The sequence below is a fragment of the Neoarius graeffei genome, chromosome 17, assembly GCF_027579695.1.
Source record: "Neoarius graeffei isolate fNeoGra1 chromosome 17, fNeoGra1.pri, whole genome shotgun sequence".
Classification (NCBI taxonomy): domain Eukaryota; kingdom Metazoa; phylum Chordata; class Actinopteri; order Siluriformes; family Ariidae; genus Neoarius; species Neoarius graeffei.
In genome coordinates this window covers 38633843-38651950 of record NC_083585.1, presented here as the reverse complement: position 1 = coordinate 38651950, position 18108 = coordinate 38633843, and the positions used below count along the sequence as shown (strand labels likewise).

At 41.7% G+C, this 18108-nt stretch overlaps 1 protein-coding gene across 3 annotated transcripts in view; it reads right to left on the bottom strand.

Annotated features, from left to right (window-relative positions):
• Positions 1–18108, bottom strand: part of cog6 (component of oligomeric golgi complex 6) — a 101305-nt gene that overhangs the window by 28489 nt on the left and 54708 nt on the right. For 2 of the 3 annotated variants that reach the window (XM_060944169.1, XM_060944170.1), the window contains 3 exons: positions 16549–16704; positions 15280–15371; positions 15079–15196 (listed from right to left, as the gene is read on the bottom strand). In XM_060944169.1, coding sequence (XP_060800152.1) covers positions 15079–15196; positions 15280–15371; positions 16549–16704 — 366 coding nt within the window. The remainder of the gene's footprint in view (positions 1–15078; positions 15197–15279; positions 15372–16548; positions 16705–18108) is intronic. The other variant, XM_060944171.1, reaches the window with a different exon arrangement.

Sequence of the window (18108 nt, the reverse complement as noted above, 5' to 3'; positions counted from 1 at the left end):
TACTGTCCTGAAAGCATTAAAACAGAGTTATCCAGTGAGATTTTTTTTGTTTGTTGTCTCTAGGCTGAGAAGAATTTAGAGCTGCTCACTCATTGGTTAGGATTTCATTGCCGGGACAGAAGGCCATGGCAGTGTATGTTTATGTAGGAATTGACAGATGAATTAACCAATCAGATTTTGATTTATAGTGGGAGGGACCAAAAATTTATCACCCTCAGCCTTCTCGAAGGCCAATGTGAGCTTAACCGCGAGTTGGCACAGTCAGCGCAGCAGTGAAGTCACCTTCCAGCCAGTGTAGCGTTCATCAGTAGTGTCAGCGAATGCTAATAAAGCGGTCAAACCAATGCTATCAAGAGCAAGTAGCACAGGCTAACGACTGAGAAACTAAGGTTTCTGTCTCCAGACTCTTCTTCCATGCACACTCGCTACAGTATTTTTCACTCAGACTTAAGTGTTCATTTCCCTGTGTAATTTACTTAGTTCCTTTTAAAATCAACATTGACAACTACACACAATGGAGCAATCTGGCAGCCTGCTGCTAATCCCTTGCAAAATCCTTTGCCCTGTTGCTTTTTTGGTGTGTCTGGCTAAGTTTTGACTGAGCTCAAGTCCCAGCTCTAATAGTAACGGTTAACCACTGGTTGTAAATATGCGTGAAGAATATTTAATGAAGTTTTGGTAGCCTTTCAGGTGTTCAACACAACTTTCTTTTTCCCAGCGAATAAAGAAGTGCTTTTGCACATGTGCAGCAGAAAACTCTCACTGAATATTCACATCAGCTCTGACATGTGATGTCATGTTGTCTTGACAACCATGCAATATCGTAAACCAGGGGTTTTCAAAGTGTGGGAGAGTCAGCCCCCCCCCCCCCTCAGAGAGCAAATAAACAACAGCGCCCCCCTCACAATTTTTGTTGTTGCTATACTTAATGTTCCATTCGTATTTTTAAAAAATGGTTGTTGTACACATTTTTATTTTTTTCTTTTACACATTTTAAGCATCTGTGCTTTTCTTTTTAAAACATCTTGTTTTACACATTTTAAACATCTCATAGCATCGTTAGCTAGCACCTCTTGGCAGACAACACACTGTGGCAGTGGAGCATCTTCAGATCCAGTCCATGAAAATCCAAACTTTAAATAATCGTGGTCATACTTCCTTCTTTTTTCAGTCCCCCCAGGATTCCGCGGACCTTTTTTGTGATTGTTGCGGGCTAAAATGTCTGATGTTGCAGGGGTTTTCCAAAAAATTGCGATGAAAGTTGCGGTGTTTTTTAGGTTTTTGTTGCGATTACATTGCGGGAGGAAGTGAAAGTTGCGAGAAACTGTTGCGATTTTCTCTTTTTGTGATTAAAATTGAGTGATATGTTAAATATTAAGTTATTACTGAAAAACTATTGATTAAAAAACAGACACTGAGAAATGGTCCTATAAACAACTTTACCAATATAAAAGATTACCAGGACTACAAAAATGCAGAAAAATAGGCTTTACTTATCCAAATGCACCTGTTGGTTCAAAAGTTAAAGTGCAGAGAACCTCACAGCACAACATGACGTTACCTTAAAATATAATATAAATGCCTCAGCTTTCATGTAAGAAAAAAAAACTATTAATACTAGTACTGTGTGCAGGCAGTCTCTCCTGAAGACCAAATTAAACAATAATTATAAACTAATAAAATAAATGGCTCAGGCTTCATAGAAGAAAAAAACAATTTGAACAGAATCTCACAGTATGATGCTGAAGCTGTCTAAACAATGGAAAATAAAATTCCATTTTGGCAAAAATGTTGGCAGCCATTAATTTCTTGTATTAAGTAAAAAAAATAAAGTGCACACAGTCCTTCACTGTAAACATAACACACTTTCAGTAACAGAATTTAAGCCTACATAAACATTGTCTTGCACATGCAGTGTTGTCAGATGCTGCTGACGTTTTCCAGTCCAAAATATGTTCAAAATCCGCCAAAATGCACTTAAAACCGCCCAATCTGGCAACACTGCGCGCATGCTGCTTTTCTTGAACGTATACACGGAAGTAAGGCGGAAGGTAGTTTGTCGACGTCACCTCAAGATGACGCCAACGATTGGTCAAATTTGCGGGAGGGTTGCGGTGATTGGATATAATTGCAACACAGCCCTGAATTCGCAGGGATTGGTTGAATAGCAACATCGCGAAATCCTGGAGGGTCTGGTTTTTTGCTTGGCCCAGACTCTGTCTCCTCACTCACTGTAGCTTTAGGTACTAAAAATCGATCCATTTTCTCTCTGGCAAAGGCTAGCTGAAGTTCGCTAAATGTCCGCAATAGTAACTTATTCTGGCTTATGTTTCCTCACGTTGCGCCCCCCCTGAAGAACTCTGGTGCCCCCCAGGGGAGGCGCGCCCCACACTTTGAAAAGCCCTGTCGTAAACCATATTCAACGCTCATTCTCCATTGGGTAGAGTGATGTAGTACATGTAGGATAAGCGATATGCTAACAATATTGCATGCTATCAAACCAAATGAATGACAAAATCACTAGAAGGGAACAGAATACATGTCCACTGAAAAAGTGTCCTGTATGTAGAATAATTAATAATATGTAACAATAGGAAATCAGTACTTCCATGGTGGTAGTTTAACACTTCACAGTTTTGTCAAAGACCAAATGGCAAAAAGACAGATCATGACATTTTTCAATCCTTTTGACCCAGATTCCAAAGATAAATATCTGACTCCTTTTAAGTGATTATTAGTACTCTTTATATACATACAGTAAATTAAATATTACTATGCCATTTCCACAAAGTACCACTTGCCCTCTTCACACACTCAATATCTACAAAACATAAGAGAGTGCAATGAACCCTTCCAGTGCCTACAAATAAAAAGTGAGCGATTCTATCCATCTCTCCATGCCAGCCAGCCCTGCTTCTCTGAAGCGTCTAATGGAGCTCATTAGCTCTGGCCAGCGTTCCTGGCACCTGCCACAGGACCCTGATATGTAACCTCCCTGAGCCTCAGCTGATTCAATTAGTGTGCTGCTAAGGTGATGAGTGTCTCTGTAGAGTGGTGAGACCAATTTGCCGTTTCAATTGATCGTCCTGTCGATGCAACTGCTTTCCGAGGAAGTCTGACCGTGTTCGCTGATACTTTTGGGGTAATTTAAGAGGTGGTGGTGGTGAGGTTGCTGTTTTGTTGCCTGGTGTAATCGTTTAAGCTGAAGCGTGCCACCCTGCTGTTTACAAGGTACACGTTCTTCCAAGGTTATTGACCTCAAAGATTTAGCAATAACAGAAAAGAAGGATACAATAGATCTCTGTAGCTCTGAGCTGTGATTCAGAATTTACTTGCTGGTGAATTCTAATTGGCCTTTGCCATTTTTGATGATGTAAGGCCCTGACATAATCTCATCACATCATCTTTAGCCGCTTTATCCTGTTCTACAGGGTCGCAGGCAAGCTGGAGCCTATCCCAGCTGACTATGGGCGAAAGGCGGGGTACATCCTGGACAAGTCGCCAGGTCATCACAGGGCTGACACATAGACACAGACAACCATTCACACCTACGGTCAATTTAGAGTCACCAGTTAACCTAACCTGCATGTCTTTGGACTGTGGGGGAAACCGGAGCACCCGGAGGAAACCCACGTGGACACGGGGAGAACATGCAAACTCCACACAGAAAGGCCCTCACCGGCCACGGGGCTCGAACCCGGACCTTCTTGCTGTGAGGCGACAGCGCTAACCACTACACCACCGTGCCGCCCTGCCCTGACATAATGTGTACAATAATATCCTTTGATGATCTAGCACTTCCATTTTTAGTCCAAAGTGATCCACATAGAAAAATGTACAGGATTAAAGGGAGTATTTGTTATAATTCACATTAGTGAAATAATCTATTCTGATTGGTCAGAAGGTGTTGATTCATTCATCTATAATGTAAAATGGCAGTAATGATGACCGCAAGGAAAATGAAAGGTTTACATTAAAAGGTGCTTATTTCAATAATCTCATCATTTCTACAACCCCAATTCCAAAAAAGTTGGGATGCTGTGTAAACTGTAAACAAACAGCATGCAATAATTTACAAAATCATGAAAACCCTATATTTCATTGAAAATGGTACAAAGACAATATATCAAATTTTGAAACTGAGAAATTTTATTATTTTTTTGAAAAATATATGATAATTTTGAATTTGATCTCAGCAACGTGTTTCAAAAAAGTTGGGACAGCGGCATGATTACCACTATGTTGCATCATCATGTCTACATTTAACAATACTCTGTAAATGATTAGGAACTGAGGACACCGACTGCTGTACTTTTGAAAGAAAAATGTTGTCCTATTCTTGCCTGATATACAATTTCAGTTGCTCAACAGTTCAGGGTATCCTTTGCTGTATTTTGCGCTTCACAGTGCGCCAATTGTTTTAAATGGGAGACAGGTCTGTACTGCAGGCAGGCCAGTTTAGCACCCGGACTCTTACTATGGAGTCATTAAGTTTTAATATGTGCAGAAAGCGGTTTGTCTTGCTGAAAGAAGGAAGGCCTTCCCTGAAAAAGATTTGGTCTGGATGGCAACATATTTCTCCAAAACGCATGTATATAATATTTTTATATATTTCAGCATTACTGACACCTTCCCAGATGCACAAGCTACCCATGTCATGTGCACTAATACACCCTCATACCATCACAGATGCTGGCTTTTGAACTGTGCACTGATAACAAGCCGGATGGGATGGTCCCTCTCCTCTTTAGCCTGGAGGATGTGGTGTCCATGATTTCTAAACAGAATTTCTACTTTGGATTCATTAGACCTTGGGGCAATTTTCCACTTTGCCTCAGTCCATTGTAAAAGAGCTCGGATCCAGAGAAGGTGGCGGTGTTTCTGGATATTATTTATATCTGGTTTTAACTTGCATTTGTGGATGCAGTGATGAACTGTTTTCACAAATGATGGTTTTCTGAAGTGTTCCTGAGCCCATATAGTGATTTCCATTAGACACGTGTCTGCTTTTAATGCAGTGTCGCCTGAGGGCCTGAAGATCACAGGTATCCAATATCAGTTTTCAGCCTTTCAGCCTCTAATTACCGGTAGCTCAGCCTTTAGGGGCACCAGCAGCTTTAGTCAGGTGTATACCAGGAGCCAGGGCACTGGACATAGCAGGTAATCTTAGATTCTTAGGCAAGCACAGGTTCTCAAAGATAGTTATCCATGCAGGAGCTAATGATACGGTATATGCCTTCGTCAGTCTGAGGTTACTAAGAGTAACTTTGTAGAGGTGTTTAAGTTAGCGAAGGCAATGTCCGATGCTGTAGTATGCTCTGGCCCCATCCCAATGCGGCGTGGCGATGTAGCTTACAGCAGGTTATGGTCACTGAACTGCTGGTTGTCCAGGTGGTGCTCTGAAAACAGTGTGGGCTTTATAGATAATTGGGCTAATTTTGAGGGCACTGCTGGCCTGTTAGGGCGGGACGGTATCCATCCCACTCGGGAAGGTGCTGCTCTCATTTCTTGCAGCATAGATCATATGGCCCTTTTCCACTACCCTTTTTCAGCTCACTTCAGCTCGCTTCAGCCCGACACGGCTCGCGTTTCGACTATCTAAGAACAGCACGACTCAGCTCGCTTCAGCCCTGCTCAGCCCCCAAAACTCGCACGGTTTTGGAGTGGGGCTGAAGCGAGCCAAACCGAGCTAAGTGAGGCTAGGGGTGTGAGGAGACACTCCCCTGTGCACTGATTGGTGATGAGGAGTGTCCTCACATGCCCCCACACGCCCCGCGAGCACGCTGGGATCTGTAAACACCGTAAACCCGGAAGAAGAAGAATTACGAGAATTATGAAGCCTTATGCGCTTCACCTCATCTATACGCTCTTGCCAGTATCTGTTGGCGTTGTCGGTGACAACAAGCCACAGCACCAAGACCAGCAACACTAACGACTCCATGTCCTCCATGTTTATTGTTTACTCTCCGGGTTGTGAGACTACCGCTTAAAAGGTCACTGATGTCACTGTTTGCGCCGCCTAATGACATCACGTGATGTCCACCCACTTTCGCTAACTCCACCCAATGTGTCCACCCACTTCCAGCCAGCACGGTTCAGCGCGGTTGTAGTCGAAATGCAACTCCAACAGCCCCACTCAGCTCGACTCAGCACGGCACGGCTCAGCCCAACTCAGCCGCGTTGGTAGTGGAAAAGCGGCAATAGTCTCAGAACAGGCCTAGTTAATTTCTGACAATCCAGAGCCAAGGCCAGGGAGCAGACGAACAGGCTAAACCGACTGTCTGCTAGCTGCACAGAGTCGTCACTCAGGGTCCACTACATCGAGACTGTGTCTGTTCCCCGAGCCCAACAAAAAAGTAGAAATATTCAGAGTTTGTTCCAGTAACCTAATCAATATAAAATTAGATCATACTGACTGCACAGCTGCTGCCAGCACCTTTGATCTAAAGGCAGGGCTATTAAATATTAGATCTCTTACATCTAAAGCGCTAATGGTTAATGAACTTATTACTGATCAGGAGTTTAATGTAGTGTGTTTAACAGAAACATGGATTAAGCCAAATGAATATATAGCATTAAATGAAGCTAGTCCTCCTGGATACAGTTACATACACCAGCCTCGTCTAACTGGCAGAGGAGGCGGCATCACGGTTATTTATAATGATTATCTAGGTGTAACACACAAACCTGGTTATAAATTTAATACATTTGAAGTTCTTCATACGAATATAATGTATGTAGCCTCGAAAAATAAGTCTACCCAGTTAATTCCGTTACTTATTATTTACAGGCCCCCGGGGCCATATTCTGAGTTTCTTTCTGAATTTGCAGATTTTATCTCAGATCTGGTTATTTCCTTAGATAAAGCTTTAGTTGTTGGAGATTTTAATATTCACTTCGATAACCCAGAAGACCCTTTGAAAACAGCGTTTGTGTCCATTTTAGATTCAGTAGGGGTTAATCAGAATGTCATAGGACCGACTCATAATGGTGGACACACCCTCGATCTAATACTAACATTCGGGTTAAACATAGAAAATATAGTCACACTTCCACAGTCTGAAGTTATCTCAGATCATTATCTCATCTCATTCAAAATATGTCTGAGTAATAATATTTGCATCTCACCACGCTACTGTATTAAACGTACATTCACGTCAACTACTGCACAGAGCTTTATAAATGATCTCCCAGAGTTATCAACTTTGCTTGGGTCACTGTCAGCCCCTGCAGAACTTGATCAGGCAACTGAATGCTTAGAGTCAACGTTCCGCCATACTTTAGATAATGTAGCTCCTCTTAAATGGAAAATGATCAGAGACAAAAAATTAGCACCCTGGTATAATGATGACACTCGCACATTAAAACAGACCACTCGAAAATTGGAACATAAATGGCATCAAACAAAATTGGTAGTGTTCAAATTAGCATGGAAGGAGAGCTTCCTAAAGTATAGAAAAGCTCTTAGTGCTGCTAGATCAACATATCTCTCCTCCCTAATAGAAGACAACAAAAATAATCCTAGATTCCTATTTAATACTGTAGCAAAATTAACCAGGAATAAGTCCACTATAGACACACGCACACCTGTAGTATGTAGTAGCAATGATTTCATGAATTTTTTTAATGACAAAATTGTGAATTAGAGCCCTGCACTCCCGCGGGAGTCCCGCGGGACCCGCCGCAAAGCAGTGCGGCGCGGGACAAATTTTGAAAGCTCATTGCGGGCGCGGGCGAGAGCAGGAGTGCACAATGCGGGCGCGGGCAGGAGCGGTGATAAGCTGCAGTCCCGCTAACTAAAAACGTGTTTAAAATAAAATTTATAAATTATTAATTTATGTCTATCATATATAATTTGTGCTGGATATTTTATTTGGCATTAATAAAAACATTTTAAGATGCCTAAATTTGCAGAGAGAGTCAGATTGCCATTGATCACCCTAACGGGCAATCCTTTGATCACTCTAATGACTCGCCGTTCACACCCAGCCTCCAGTGACCCACACTAACATGATGCCTCAATGACACCTTAGATAAGCTGGTCATCAGAATTCTGATCCAGGAGAGGATAAATATCTCTCATACGTTTCCGATTCTTTTCCTCTTCCGTGTTTGAGATCTCGGCACGGCATGTACTGGCCATTCCAGGTTCCAGCGCGCGTTCAGCATATGTGGTCGCATACTGGAGGAAAGGCGCAGTATGTTGAAGCCCTCAACAGTGAACAATTTGCTGTTTCTCCATAGCTGTTCAAAGAACCCGACAGCCTAAGCAATAGGCTTAGTTGTTTCGTTTACCTGCGTTTGATTTTCTCGTCTTTCTTATTCATATTCAAACAAGGTCAGCTATGTTATATTGAGTTTAACACTTGCACGGAGGCTCAAGCCCAAATAGTTTTAGAAATGTGCAACCATAGCCCTATAATGGCTACAGTAGCCTATACTGTCGATTTTTTGTTGTTGTAGGCTAGGACTGTGTTTTGTTATAACATTTATATATGCTATGCTTATAGGGTATTCTATAGGATATTCTAGTTAGAAATGCTTTACAAATGTAAACTGGGTTAGCCTAATGTTTTGTATGGCTGAACAATAAATATACCAAATTTCCACTTGGAATTACGTGCTCGCCTGTCTTTTTTTATTGTTTATTATTATTATTATTATTATTATTATTATTATTATTAGAGACACTGACGAAGGCAACAGACGAAATGTTTGTCTCCTTCTGCTGCTAAAAACAACTGAAAAGAAATGTAACTAAAAGAATAAGTTCAAGAGTGCGATCCATCTTTCCTTTCACACTAATTATTCATAGGAGACGCACCACGGGAGAGCGCATACTTAAATGATTAGCCTACTTAAATAATTATTATTATTAGGTCTACATGTTGCCATTTCAACATTCCGAATTCAGAAACAAGATAAATAATAAACGTGAACTGTTTTATATTTATGCTCAAATCCACTCAAAGTAGGGGGCGGGGCACCATCACGCTGTGTCAAGACAAGAACTTTCGTGAGAAATAACGCAAACGTCTGCATCATGCGGGATTTGCGGGCGGGAGCAGGACAAAATATGGCAGGCGCGGGCGGGAGCGGGACTGAAAATCATAATTCTTTGCGGGAACGGGCGGGAGCGGGACTGCACAATGCAGGCGCGGGCGGGAGCGGGACTGAAAAATCCAGCCCGCGCAGACCTCTATTGTGAATATCCAACAAAAAAAATTCAGACTACTAATTTAAGGTCAGACAATGTAAGTGACCCTGTAGTTAACAATATAACTGTATTAGATCAGCAATTAGAATGTTTTACTCCCCTTAGAGAAACTGAATTACTTTCATTAATCTCCGCATCAAAAGCCTCAACTTGTGTACTAGATCCCTTACCTACATGTCTATTAAAACAGATAATACCTGAAGTAATTGAACCGCTTCTAAAAATAATAAATTCTTCTCTTAGGATCGGCTATGTACCCAAATCCTTTCAACTAGCAGTTATCAAACCCCTGATTAAAAAAACCTGACCTTGATCCCTGTCAGCTGTCCAATTATCCGCTAATATCAAACCTCCCCTTTATCTCCAAGATCCTTGGAAAAGCTGTGGCACAGCAGTTATGCTCATATTTACATAGGAATAACATCCGTGAAATGTATCAGTCAGGATTTAGACCTCATCATAGCACAGAGACAGCTCTAGTTAAAGTAGTAAATGACCTACTGTTGGGGTCTGATCAGGGCTGTGTCTCGCTGCTTGTGTTGCTTGACCTTAGTGCAGCATTTGATACCACTGATCATTCCATTCTTCTGGATAGACTAGAAAATGTTGTGGGAGTTAAGGGAACGGCCCTCTCCTGGCTCAGCTCTTATTTAACTGATCACCATCAGTACGTTGATGTAAATGGTGATTTTTCTATATATACTGAGGTAAAGTTTGGTGTTCCACAAGGTTCCGTCTTGGGTCCACTGCTTTTTTCTTTATATATGTTACCTCTGGGTGATATTATTCGTAAACATTTTATTAGTTTCCACTGTTATGCTGATGACACACAGTTGTATGTTTCTGCAAAACCTGATGAGAGACACCAGCTTAATAGAATTGAGGAATGTGTGAAGGACATTAGATACTGGATGCTTATTAACTTCCTTCTGCTTAACTCTGACAAGACTGAAGTACTTGTACTAGGACCACATGCAGCTAGAAGTAAGTTTTCTGATTACACAGTAACTCTGGATGGCCTTTCTGTTTCTTCATGTGCAGCAGTAAAAGACCTCGGAGTGATTATTGACCCCAGTCTTTCATTCGAAACTCACATTGATAACATCACCCAGATCAGTGGCAGCTGGTAGTCTTTCAAACAGGGGAGGCTGGTCGGTTACGATATTTCCAGATTTTAAAAGAAAAAAGAAAAAACACATCAATTTTGCCCATACTCTTGCCTCTGATCTGGCTGATTGTTGGCAGCGTCACAAACTGTGAAATAACAGGTTCTTTTGGCCCATTAGCCTACTGTCCAATATACATGATGGTGGTGTTGGGGGGGTATATTTTAACATTTTATATTTTAAACTTGTGGCATGTTGTTTAAAAATTGATCATTATTGAAAGCAGCTCTTTGTCAGGAACCTCAGCAGTAACAGCAGAGTGTTCTGGAATAGGCACAAGCACTGACCTTGGGGAGCCAAACATAGAGCTGGGTGCCACACATTTCATTCAATGACACTTTCTCTATATTTTTATTTATTTTGACTGAGAAATGTTTTATTGACAATTTTGATAACCCTTCACTTTTAATCCAGGTCTGTAGTGTGAAATGTTCTTGGCTGTGTTTTTGTTTAAAAATGTTTTCCAAATTGTAGCTGTGTTTAATTCATATCCAGAAAAATATATATTCCAATATAATATACTCAGCATAAACATTTTAAATAGATTCTATATTTTTGGTCCATCCATGACATATTACTAAAGTAACCTATTTACTGTTGTTGATGTGGGTCACTTGCTGTTAGCCAGTTCACTTTCTCGTACCAGGAGAGCTGAAAGGAACGAGTATTATTCCCTACCTTTTTCACCAAGTCAATTTGAGGCGTTGGTCTACCCTGCTCTTTAATTTTAATTTTTTCCTCGAAAGGAAGACTGGCAAATGGCTTCGCCAAAATTAAATCAGCAATGCTTGGCATCCGTGCGCAGCTTTCTTACTAGCTGACTAGCCCCCTCAAGTTCAAGTTCAGTCACTCAAATAAACGACATTTCTGGAACTAAGATAGCAAACTTGACAACACTATATTTACAATGATAATATATACAAACTAAAAAAAGCTGGTAGAAACCGTATGTAATGAATGAAATCGAAATGTAAGCTGATCTCTTACAATACACCACAGCACTTGCGAATCCACATGGGACTGAACTGAAATTCACCGCTGCCTGTCTATAGTTGAAACAAGCTGTCAATCAAAGAAAATATCCGGCCGCTTTCACCAATCACCAGTCTCCTCGCGGAAACTGCCATGTCCCTCCCATGTGAGGCTGGGAGTCCGTAGGCGGGCATTTTCGCAGTATTTGTCCAATAACCGTCTTGCATTTTGATATTGAAAAGCGCATAGCTCCCAAATGCCATTGAAGTCCACTGAGGCTGGGAGTCCGTGGGACTCCGTGGGCGGGCGTTTTCGCAATATTTGTCCAATAATCGTCTTGCATTTTGATATTGAAAAACGCATAGCTCCCAAATGCCATTGAAGTGCACCGAGGCTGGGCTGCATCGCGCTGTCACGAGGGGGAAAAACTCACGCACACATTAGGCGAACTGGGGAAAGTTATAACGGAATGATTTCCCACTGTAGTTGGGTTGAGCACATATATTTCTATGATTCTGGATCTGAAATAGCAATGTTATAAGATCGGCTATAACATAAGCCTAGCGCAATTCATCCTACACGATGTTTGTCATTTTTAGAGGAGGCTGAGCCTCCCTCGTTGTCTTAGAGCAATCGCCCGTGATCCAGATAGCTTTCTTTCATCTCAGAAATACTGCTAAGATAAGAAATTTAATGTCACTACACGACGCAGAAATACTAGTTCATACTTTCATTACATCCAGGTTGGATTATTGTAATGCCTTACTGTCTGGCTGTTCCAATAAGTGCATAAACAAGCTCCAGTTAGTTCAAAATGCAGCAGCAAGAGTCCTTATTAGAACCAGAAAATATGACCACATCACCCCTGTCTTATCCACACTGCATTGGCTCCCAATCAAATTTCGTATTGATTATAAAATACTACTATTGACCTTTAAAGCACTGAAGGGTCTCGCATCACAGTACCTGAGTGAACTTCTGGTCCTCTATGACCCGCCACACCTACTTAGATCAAAAGGTGCAGGCTATCTGCTGGCACCTCGTATAGTGAAGGCTACATCAGGGGGCAGAGCCTTTTCTTACAAAGCCCAACAGTTATGGAACAGCCTTCCAAGTAATGTTCGGGACTCAGACACAGTCTCAGCATTTAAGGCTAGGCTGAAAATGTATCTGTTTAGTCAAGCCTTTCATTAATGGTGCTTATGAGGTAAAGGTGTAGATCTGGAGGGTTGTCAGACAGAGTGTTTTGGTAAACTGGGATGTATGGATGCTGTCAGTCCCCCACTCGCTTGCTCACTCGAGTTTGTTGACGGTGTAGTGACTGGCTGCTTTATGTCCTAGGGCTCCCTCATGCCTGTGTTACTTTCTGGTTCTTTCCTTTTAGTTATGCTGTCATAGTTAGTTTTGCCGGAGTCCCTGCTTGTACTCAGCGCAAAATGTATACTGTTCCTACTTATTCAGGTGACATTGGGCATACTTAACAACCTGTGTTTTCTCCCCCCCCGCCAATCTGTCCCTCTGAGTTACATGTCAATCCTGGGATCGAGGTGCTGACCTCTTCTGCTCCTCGGACCTGCCTGATCCATCCTAATGCCCTATGTCTGGTTGGAGTCTCATCACATCGCTCCTGTGGAGGACGGGCCCATATGGACAGTTGAAAGTGACACTTGGAGGATGCTCTGGACACTTACAGTAATGCTTTTGTGGCTGAGGACTACAGTTGACTTGCTAACTTTGGGACTGCGGTTGTCATGAACAGTTTTGCACTCAAATTTCCATTAATGAAGAGTTTATAACATCAACGAAACTGACTTCATGTTAAAACTGTTAATGTTATCATCATGTTGTCTGTTGTTGTCCAGGTGAGAATTGGTTCCCTTTTGGGTCTGGTTCCTCTCAAGGTTTCTTCCTCGTGTTGTTTGGGGGAGTTTTTCCTTGCCACAGGCTTGCTCATTGGGGATAGATTAGGGATAAAATTGGCTTATGTCTTGGGTCATTCAGATTCTGTAAAGCTGCTTTGAGACAATGTCTATTGTTAAAAGCGCTATACAAACACACTTGACTTGACCTTGTCTCTTGCATACAGAGATTTCTCAAGATTCTCTGAATCTTTTAAATGATATGATGTACCATAGATGATGTGATCCCCAAATTATTTGCAGTTTTACATCAAGGAATGTTATTCTTAAATTGTTGCACTGTTTGCCCATGCAGTCTTTCACAGAGCGGTGAACCCCTCGCCAGCTTTACTTCTGAGACTCCGCCTCTCTGGGATGCTCTTTTTTATACTCAATCATGTTACTGACCTGTTCCCAATTAACCAAATTAGGGTTTTTTTTTAGCATTACACAACTTTTTCAGTCTTTTGTTGCCCCGTCCCAACTTTTCTGAAACGTTGCTGACATCAAATTCAAAATGAGCATATATTTATAAAATAAAAATAAATAAATAAAATTTCTGAGCTTCAACATTTGATATGTTGCCTTTGTACTATTTTCAATGAAATATAGGGTTTCCATGATTTGCAAATTTTCACATTCTGTTTTTATTTATGTTTTACATGGTGCCCCAACTTTTTTGGAATTGGGACTGTATAACTAATTCACAGGGACTTAGACATAGTCCAAGACGAATAATAAATTGATTTAACAAATGTGTTATTTAGGGCGGCACGGTGGTGTAGTGGTTAGCGCTGTCGCCTCACAGCAAGAAGGTCTTGGGTTCGAGCCCCGGGGCCGGCGAGGGCCTTTCTGTGCGGAGTTTGCATGTTCTCCCCGTGTCCGCGTGGGTTTCCTCCGGGTGCTCCGGTTTCCCCCACAGTCCAAAGACATGCAGGTTAGGTTAACTGGTGACTCTAAATTGACCATAGGTGTGAATGTGAGTGTGAATGGTTGTCTGAGTCTATGTGTCAGTCCTGTGATGACCTGGCGACTTGTCCAGGGTGTATCCCGCCTTTCGCCCGTAGTCAGCTGGGATAGGCTCCAGCTTGCCTGCGACCCTGTAGAAGGATAAAGCGGCTAGAGATAATGTGATGTGATGTGTGAAATGTGTTATTTAACAAAGTAGAACATATAATTATTGATGATGATGCTATCTGTTGGGCAATATTTATGGAAGTAGCGCTTTGTAAGTCAGTAATGTTTTCTGCCATGACCAGCTGCTTTATTTATTTATTTATTTTTTTATTTTTATTTTTTTAATCTTATCTTGCTTGGCGAAGGTATAACTGTTTGTTGTAGCAGCTACAACATAAACTGATAAAGTATTATAAAGTCTCAGTGGCAAATTGATTTAGCACATGAAAAATAAAACACTTTGGGACATGCAGTTATAGGACAATAGTTAACTTTGGGGTGATAACTCACTAACTCAGCTTCATGCCAGGCCATATCACATCACTCCTAATTGCATTATTCCTTACGCACATCATGAACAAACATTAAAAGAGCCATTACCTACAAATTTGAAATTAAAAATACCTATAGAACTTCCTAATATTCTCAAATTATTTAACCTGCATTTATACTAAAGATCTTGTAAAGTCAGTTCGTCTTCAAAACATTTTCGGATTCCACTGTTGTTCTTATTTTACAGCAGACATGGAACATCAAGGTTTTCAAATTCTCCATCTCTTTGCTGTACAAGATATGTATGATGAAAATATATGCAAAAAGAGAAAACTTCATTGAAACCAGCCCTAATTAATCCCTGCAACTTATTTACCTTGTCCATGAGCCGGCTGGCATGAAGACTGAGGCTGCTGAAGAACATCTTCTTACTGAGAACATGCATCTCCTCTATTGTAATCAATAAAGACGCAACACTTGTGCCGATGATCCCACTGAGAGCAAATCAAGAAACAGCGTGAGATTATTTGTCGAGCATGGTTAAGTGTTTGTTCATCAGTAGGTAATCCTGCTGTACCTGATGGTGTGGTGGTAGAACTTGAGCAGGTTGGAGAGTTTGTAGAGCAGCACAGCTCCTGGTTCTGCCACTATCACCTGCTCAATCCTCACCTGCACAAAACACAAGAACCCAAGAGCATTATGGGAAAGAGAAAAGCTTCCAAAGTGGATCCTGTTGGTAGAAATCTAAGGAAGTGAAAAAAAAAAAAAAAAGTGTGTAATTTTTGTCAAGTAAGAAATAAAAACACAAAAATCAATAAATCAAAAGATATGGTGATGTAGTGTAAAGTGCACATTCCTAAGTGCTTTATTCCAATTATACCACAGCAATTTACAAATTATTACATTCTGTAAAGAATTACCCATCATAATTTAATTATTTAATCTTAAATTTAAAGGTAGACTGCCTTTCAGATTTTTCAAGTGTAGGTCATAAAAAGAATTTTCCCCGACACCCAATTATTTTTGTTTAGCGGACTGAAAGCTACTGAATTTGAATCACAGACGTCCAATTTTATTCGTTTTTTTTTCTTTTTTAAATAGAACAATTAATGAATTTAGGGCCACATGGCCCTAAATTCTCCACTATTTTTTCTTGCTTCACCATGATCCAATACAAGATACTACGTCATGCATCACGTGGTGGGCTTTCCCCATTCACACAAGGCACTGTGGGATACAAATTTGAAACAGGAGGAAACAATGGAGGACGTGAGTGTGTGAATGAAACGTGAAAGACCAACTACAGTAATGGAAAGCAAGAAGAAAAGATGTTAGGTTGTGAAGGAAAGGAAATGCAGGACCAAACTAATAAATATCGGCGGTCAGCGAGCACCTCGGTGTGATCAGCTGTTCGTTTAGCGACAGAATGATGGAACTGTCAGCGCACGGTCAAGGTAAACCTGTAGATGGCAGTAATGCAACACTGGATGCCAGCTGCCGTAAAACCCAAAAGATGAAGACGACGATGACGACAACTCAGGTAAACTTGCATGTGCGCACACGGACTTCCTCTGTCTGCTTGACTGCACGAAGCAAGCGATTTCATGCACATTATTTGTTCAGGAATCCCCTCAAATTAAATAACTTCCCAGCCACAGAATGACCTGGTTGTTTAAGATATTACAAAAATAAAATATATATCACAATGAGCAAATTTCAGAGGGAACTAAATTTCACCGATTTTATGAAATCGAAAGGCAGTCTACTTTTAATGTTGTGGTACGTCTGCAAAACAAGGTAGCTCCCATTATCACATTATAACAACTACAAACAGTCGTTCCCTCACCAGCCTTTGGTTTTTTTTTTCCTCTCTCAAATGCCGCTTTTCCATTACCAACGCGGCTGAGTCGGGCTGAGCCGTGCTGTGCTGAGTTGGGCTGAGTCGAGCTGAGCAGGGCTGTTGGAGTTGCATTTCGACTACAACCGCGCTGAACCGTGCTGGCTGGAAGTGGGTGGACACATTGGGTGGAGTTAGCGAAAGTGGGTGGACGTCACGTGATGTCGTTAGGCGGCGCAAACAGTGACATCAGTGACCTTTTAAGCGGTAGTCTCACGACCCGGATAGTAAACAATAAACATGGAGGACATGGAGTCGTTAGTGTTGCTGGTCTTGGTGCTGTGGCTTGTTGTCACCGACAACGCCAACAGATACTGGCAAGAGCGTATAGATGAGGCGAGGCGCATAAGGCTTCAGAAATTCTCGTAACTCGTAATTCTTCTTCTTCCGGGTTTACGGTGTTTACAGATCCCAGCGTGCTCGCGGGGCGTGAGGACACTCCTCCTCACCAATCAGTGCACAGGGGAGTGTCTCCTCACGCCCCTAGCCTCACTCAGCTCGGTTTGGCTCGCTTCAGCCCCACTCCAAAACCGTGCGAGTTTTGGGGGCTGAGTAAGGCTGAAGCGAGCTGAGTCGTGCTGTTCTGAGGTAGTTGAAACGCGAGCCGTGTCGGGCTGAAGCGAGCTGAAAAAGGGTAGTGGAAAAGGGCCAAAAGTTACTTGAAAAAAAAAATTGCTGCTTGTTATGTATCTGAGAAACTGCAAAGCACAAAATCCTGAAGGCTTGCCTGCATCAGAAAACCTATTTAGGGTGACTTTTTCCCCATTAAGTATAAAAACAGCCCAAGATTCTTGAAAGCAAACAGTCCCCTTGTTGAAAGATAATTTTGAAGAGCCATTCAAAGTAAATGCTTTTCACTTTGTAAATAGCTGCTGTGGATGTGTCCCATTTTCAAGTGCCCTACATAGGACTCATTATTTCTGAATGGAACTCACCAGCTTCGTTCACACCAAGTCTTAGTGCTCATTTTAGAATTATTGCTCAGATCCTTTTTTTTTTTTTGGCTGTTCACACCATTTTTATTTACATGTGGCCAAAATCAGATATCAGTGTGATCTGGTCACAGTCCTGAACTGACCCACAATCACCAAGATGTCACACACAGCACGCTGTCGTACACTACCGTTCAAAAGTTTGGGGTCACCCAGACAATTTTGTGTTTTCCATGAAAAGTCACACTTTTATTTACCACCGTAAGTTGTAAAATGAATAGAAAATATAGTCAAGACATTTTTCTGGCCATTTTGAGCATTTAATCGACCCCACAAATGTAATGCTCCAGAAACTCAGCCCATGTTTACATTAGACCGTATCAGCGGATCATCAGATTAACGTTTTTAAAACGATTAGTGTGCACACAGCAACACCAATACATGATTTGCGTGCACATAGCAACGCCAATACACGGATACGCTCGGCTCCGCAGGCATCCTGCGCTCCAAATCACTCCGCCCTGAACAGCGAGTGCCCTCTGGAGGGTGCGCACTCCGGCCCTGCGCAGCTCACACA